At 43.9% G+C, this 6,641-nt stretch overlaps 1 protein-coding gene across 4 annotated transcripts in view; it reads left to right on the forward strand.

Annotated features, from left to right (window-relative positions):
- lrfn1 (leucine rich repeat and fibronectin type III domain containing 1) overlaps positions 1 to 6,272 on the forward strand; it is a 159,958-nt gene extending 153,686 nt beyond the window's left edge. For all 4 annotated transcript variants that reach the window (XM_069712360.1, XM_069712359.1, XM_069712356.1 and 1 more), the window contains 2 exons: positions 158 to 1,553; positions 4,330 to 6,272. In XM_069712360.1, the coding sequence (XP_069568461.1) occupies positions 178 to 1,553; positions 4,330 to 5,230 (2,277 nt within the window). In that variant the 5' untranslated portion in view covers positions 158 to 177 and the 3' untranslated portion in view covers positions 5,231 to 6,272. The remainder of the gene's footprint in view (positions 1 to 157; positions 1,554 to 4,329) is intronic.
- The last annotated feature ends 369 nt before the right edge of the window (positions 6,273 to 6,641 follow it).

The raw sequence follows: 6,641 nt of genomic DNA on the forward strand, positions 1-6,641 counted from the left end.
CATTTTGTGATTGATACCTTGCCAGCAGTCTCAGCAATCTTGGTCAGACTCTGGATTTTTGCAGCAAACTCTCATAAAGGCCATGATTCTATTTATTAATTCAAAAATGTCTTATTTCTTTCTTGACTCTATTTCTTTGTGACTGTCTGACACACAGGACCTGGAAACTGATCAACAATGGACCGGCTGGTTCTGTGCCTGCTGCTGTGTGCAGCTGTGGTGAAGGGCTACAGCTGCCCCGGCCGCTGCATCTGCCAGCATCTCTCCCCGACTCTGACGCTGCTCTGTGCTAAGACCGGTCTGTTGTTTGTCCCCCCCACCATCGACCGCAGGACTGTCGAACTGCGACTCACGGACAACTTTATCACCATCATCCGCAAGAAAGACTTTTTCAACATGACTAGTTTGGTCCACCTCACCTTGTCCCGTAACACCATCAGCCAGATCACCCCGCACGCCTTCTTCGGCCTGCGTGCCCTGCGGGCGCTCCACATGGACGGGAACCGCCTCAGTGTTATAAAAAGCGACCACTTTAAGGGCCTCATCAACCTGCGGCACCTCATCCTCGGTAACAACCAGATCCACCAGGTGGCCCCCACCTCCTTTGATGAGTTTGTTTCCACCATAGAGGACTTGGATCTGTCCAATAACAACCTCCGTGGCCTTCCCTGGGAAGCTATAGCGGGAATGACTAACATTAACACGCTCACACTGGACCACAACCTGATTGACCACATCGGAGCGGGGACTTTCACACTGCTCACTAAGCTAGTCCGCCTGGACATGACCTCCAACAGGCTGCAGAAGCTGCCGCCAGACAGCCTGTTCCAGCACGCTCAGGTCCTGTCCGATGCCAAAGGCTCCAGCTCATCGACTCTGGCCGTGAGTTTTGGCGGGAACCCCCTTCACTGTAACTGCGAGCTGTTGTGGCTGCGCAGGCTGACGAGAGAGGACGATCTGGAGACCTGTGCCTCACCAGAGCACCTCATGGACAAATACTTCTGGTCCATCCAGGAGGAGGAGTTTATCTGTGAGCCTCCACTGATCACCAAACACATCGCCACTAAACCCTATGTGATGGAGGGGCAGGGTGTGACCCTTAAATGCAAAGCTGTTGGTGATCCGGACCCAGACATTCACTGGCAGTCTCCAGACGGCAAGCTGGTGCCTAATAACTCCCGCACCATCCTGTATGATAATGGCACCCTTGATATTCTCATCACCACGCTGAAGGACAGCGGGGCATTTAATTGTGTCGCCTCCAACGCCGCAGGCATCGCCACAGCTGCTGTCGAGATCAACATGATCCCCTTACCCTTGTTTGTCAACAACACGGGCCACATGCGTGAGGACCCCGGCCTCTCCGACATCACCACCTCCTCCAAATCTGGCAATGACACCAAGGGTTACGACAAGCAGGACAGGAGGGTGATGGTCACCGAGCTGACCTCCTCCTCCGCCGTGATCCGCTGGCCATCTGAGCGCCATATCCCCGGCATCAGGATGTACCAGATTCAGTACAACAGCACAGCAGACGATACGCTGGTGTACAGGTAAGCCATGTTGGAGCCGGGATGGATGGTGGGAGGAAAAGGGTGGTTCCAGCAGGGACATGTGGAAAGGTGAGACATCTGGAGTTACCATCTGCTGAACGACACACCAGTAGAGTACGGCAGATTGACACACCCCAAAGATGCAATATGATTAAGTGGTCTAGAAATAAGCAGAACTCCTATAGAGCAATCAGGGCAATAAACCAAGAGGGGATTTATCCATAAATTAAAACACATTTGAGGGCACTTTAATACGCACAAACTGTATGGTGCACTAAAGTTTTTCCCATTTTCAGTAATTAGGTTTTACACTGTGACTGAGTTGACTGTTGCAAGCAGCCTAATATATGGTGAGTCCAGCACCCTCGTGGATTAAATTGACTTTTCAGCATCATTAAAACATAATATGACAACAACAATAACAGCATGTAACAGTTTGTGTCGTTAATGTTGCAACCATTAATTGGTAAGAACACAGTGTGATTAGATGTGGTTCTACTGATAGGCTTAGCTGTAGTGGCTAAAGAAGTATTTACTTACTGCAAGTTCAAAATAGCACATTAAAAATTTCATTTTTCCTCTGGCACCTTTAATACATAACAAGATGCATCTGACAGGTTGTGACAGGATTAATTTAAGTTTAGTTACATAAATTTGTGTTCATATTTTTGATTTTTTTTTTTTTTAAAGCTCAGCTGTCAGAGTATAAGTACAATATTTTCTTATGAAGTGTAGTGGAATAGAGGTCTGAGTAATTAAGTATAGCACTTGAGTAAATGTAAATATAATATACAAACATATATTTAGAATATCATATATGTTTAAATATCAATCAGGTGTGAAATGGGTTCGACCCTCATTTAGGGCTTGACGACGGCTTAATCTAATCACTATGGTGATTGTCTTTGTTATTTTTATTATTATTTATTTCGAATTTTTTTAATATCATGATATGCTTCTGTTTGGATTGGGGATTGGCAAACTTCACATGCACTGATAAAGTGAGGTATGGTAGGAATTTTATCTGATTGTTGTTGTTTTTTTATACGTATATTGCTCATTTTTATTCGGTTCAATTAGATGAACGTTGGTTTGAATACTTTTTATATTGACAAACTCTTCACCTTTTATTTTATCGTCAATGACGTCACATGTTTGTTATGTCGCATGTGTTTTTCTTGCCTCGATTTGACTGTTTTGTTTTCTTTGTGTGGGAATTTCAGAAATAAGAATCAGAAATACTTTATTAGTCCCCACAGTGAAATTGTAACGGCATACTCACTCACGTCAGCTCAGGACAGAAATAACCGAAGAATGTAAGAAAAACAAGATAATAAATATACAGTAAATAGTAGTATATTATGATAAAATAATAGTTAAGATACAAAGTTTGTGCAAAATGTTTCCTAAAAACTAAAAGTTTATATGAGGTCGGTATTGGCTCCCAGTGTGCACGAGATGCTCTGATGGAGGTGTTATAAAGTTTGATGGCTGCTGTCAGGAATGACCTTCTGACCTCCAGAGTTTGAGATATGGGGAGTGATATTTATGTATATGGCCCTATATATATATATATATATATATATGTATGTCTGTATTAACAAGGAGCACCTACTTTAATGTTGTAAGGAGTTGAGCTGATTTTAACCATTTCATAATTTGAGAGAGTTTGATCAATAATCTATTGTATAAATTTAGATACTTATCATATGTTTTGTATGTAAAGTTTAAAAAGTAGCTGAGAATTTCAAATACAATTCAGTAATAAGTACTCCCTGAAAATGACTTTGCTGCTTTTCATCATTATTCGCATGCAAAAAGTAGAGGAATACAAATACATTGTCATTGTAGACAAATTACTTAGTCACAATATAATGTATAAATTCAGCTGCAATTATTCATACAATTGGGAAGAGAATATAACAAAATGAATAACCCGTAGTAACTATTAGAAATTGTTCATGCTTATGCATAATGAGCTCACCCCTTTTAAAAATTGTAGGTAAAAACTACCTTGTAAAAATGTGAAAAAAATACGTTGTGTGTTTCTTATGCAATATGTGACGCATATGACCTGAATCTATTAAACCGAGAAGTATTTCAGGATTCATGTATTCATGCAGTGAGTTAATAATAGTGGTTGACTTTCTCTCCTTTTTTTTTCTTTTCTTTTTTTTTATCTGATATAATGAGTAGCTCTCCTGTATAATTTTCTCATCCTGCTTCAGCATGGAGCTGAGTGTTGTTTTGTCTTTAGGTGGTACATTATTACCTACAAATGATAACCATCAAAGTCCCCCTTCAGGGAAAAGGAACAAGCTTCTAATTATATTAACGCCTGTGTTGACCTGGAGACAATGCCTTTCTCCTTCGTATTTAGAGTCGAGTAATCTCACGGTTGCCGACAAACTGTGACCTCAGGTATTCACACATCCCATCATGCGTCAATTGTCCTGCAGTTGTTGTGACTTATTCTGGAGACGGCGAGTATGTTCTCCCTTGTTTATCACGTTAGTTGTCATTTTATTTATAAAGCCGATGGAGCAACTTCTTTCAGCTATTTCATGAGCATTCTCTCATAATCCAACTTTAACAAAGTGTGGGGGGTTTTATGTTTGTCGACCAGAATAAGTGACGTCTAATGCGTCAGCGTCAAAGGCCCTGTTGCCTTTTGTGTGATTGAATACACCATGTGCAAAACAGTGTACGTGGGTGTTTTAATTATCATGATTAGTCCTGTACATCTTCACCGCCACGCTGTTTTCTCTCTCTGCAGAATGATCCCATCCACCAGCAAGAACTTCTTAATCAATGATCTGGCTGCGGGACGGGAGTACGACCTTTGCGTGTTGGCGGTGTACGACGACGGCATCACATCATTAACGGCCACGCGTGTAGTTGGCTGCGTGCAGTTCCACACGGCCAGCGAGGTGAGCCAGTGCCGCTTCATGCACAGCCAGTTCCTGGGAGGCACTATGATCATCATTATCGGCGGTATAATAGTTGCTTCGGTGCTGGTGTTCATCATCATCCTGATGATCCGTTACAAAGCCTACAGCAGCCCGGAGGACAGCAAGACCAAGGTCAGCTCCAGCATGCACTCGCAGACCAACGGCAGCCAGCAGCGGCTGCAGCGCTCCACCTCCAAGCAGCCCTCTGACGAGGGCCTGCGTGAAGCCCCGGCACCCAAGGAGTGCATGGCGCTCGTGCTGAGGGTGGACAGCGATAAGAAGGAGCATCCAGCAGCCACCACCACCATCCTGGAGGTGGAGCTGCCTCCGCTGGCGACAGACAAGATGAAGAGAAGAACCAGCCTGGATGCACAGCGCTCCGGCCCTCCGTCCGAGGACACGCAGACAGACAGTAGCCTGACGGGCTCCACCATGTCCCTGTGTCTCATAGGCCCCAACGCTGGCACCAAGGAGGCTCCCCGGCTCAAGGACAAGAAAAGCACCCTGGCCAACATGGGGCTGCTCCCTAATGAGCTGGCACGAACTAGGCACAGATTCTCCTTCGACGGTGGGGATTACTCCATATTTCAGAGTCACAGTTACCCACGCAGAGCGAGGACGAGGTGGCACAAGTCCACCAACCAGCTCAACATGGAGTCATCGCCGCTCGCCAACAGGAGAGTTACGTTCAGCAGCACCGAGTGGATGCTCGAGAGCACAGTCTGAGGAAAAGTGTAGCCAAATAAAAAACAAACTAAAAAAAACAAGCTGGCTCAGCCACTCACCAAACATAACACATGTAAAAACACAACACACACTTCCCCTTCACACAGCGACTGATAAACACAAGCACATTCATGACACATGCAGACTTTCTGCGAGTTGCTGGAGAAGAACACAGTCCCATTTCATCCTGCCTCCCCATCATACTCCCAGAGAGGTTTGTTGGCCATGTCCTTTCTTTAAGCAGCAGTGCCTTATTCTAAAAAAAAAAAAATGTACGAATGGAGGATGCTGCTCACTGTAGTCATAAACTTTCCTCTCTCTCATCGCCTCCCGTCCTGATAATGGGAAGCATTACTTTTTGGATTTTTAATTTTCTCCTTTTTCTGTGACATGCCAGGGGGGGGGGGGGGGGCATTTAGATGTGACTGTTTAATTGTTTAAAAAAGGAAAAATAATTGAAAAAAAAAAAAAAAAAAACTTCATCATAACTGTAAAGTGAACAGCCAGGTATCCTGTTATGTCAATCATGTTTTGGGTTCTTTAAAAAAAGAAAAAAACAAAAACTTTTGCACAGAAGACACGAGATACAAGGACAAGTATCACCACCCGTCTATACAATAATAATAACTAAGAAGAAAACAGAGCAGAGTTTTACAAATGCCGATTTTTAATGTTAGTGTAGAGAGGACGGACCCAGAAACCTGCCATGGAGTCCTCTTTGACGGCCGGACTGTATGATGTTAAATAGGTATTGTTCCAGATGTGGCTGTATATTAATCGGTACTGTATCTGGCTGGTCTAGATAAAAGAACACAAACAAAAAAGACATATATAAGTATATTAAAACATTGGTGTATGTGTACTAACTATGTAAGTAAGTAAGTCATATGTCACATGACTTTTTACAAAGCATTTGGGTGTTGGCTGCAAGTTTTTACATTAAAAACCTGTGTCATCACACCTCTCCCTATTTAGTATGTCAAAGTTTGGACCATTTATCCCCTCACGAAGGGTATTAAATTTTTTGTGTGGGTTAACTGTACCGGTGGCGTTTTCTTCTTGTGCTGCAGGAGTTTAGCAGTGTGTGTGTGTGTGTGTGTGTGTGTGTGTGTGTGTGTGTGTGTGTGTGTGTGTCTATCTGTCTGTCTGTCTGTCTGTCTTGTTTGTCTGCTTGTCTGTTTGTCTGTCTGTCCGCCCGTCCACTTCAGGGAGAGGGACACGCGAACAGGGACAATAAATATTTGATTCCTGCGTGCTATTTATAAGGCTTCTGTGATTCGGCTACGACGACCACGCAGAGGAGAGTGTGGGACGACGGGGACATGAGGCCAGATGTTATTAACAAAGGGTGTAAGATGTGATCGCGCCACCAGGGGGAGACAAAGCTCAGCAGGGTTCCTAATTAATTGGA

This window comes from Brachyistius frenatus, unplaced genomic scaffold, assembly GCF_029030835.1.
Source record: "Brachyistius frenatus isolate BFR_SWC_R1_liver_20210118 unplaced genomic scaffold, ASM2903083v1 Contig_109, whole genome shotgun sequence".
Taxonomy (NCBI): domain Eukaryota; kingdom Metazoa; phylum Chordata; class Actinopteri; family Embiotocidae; genus Brachyistius; species Brachyistius frenatus.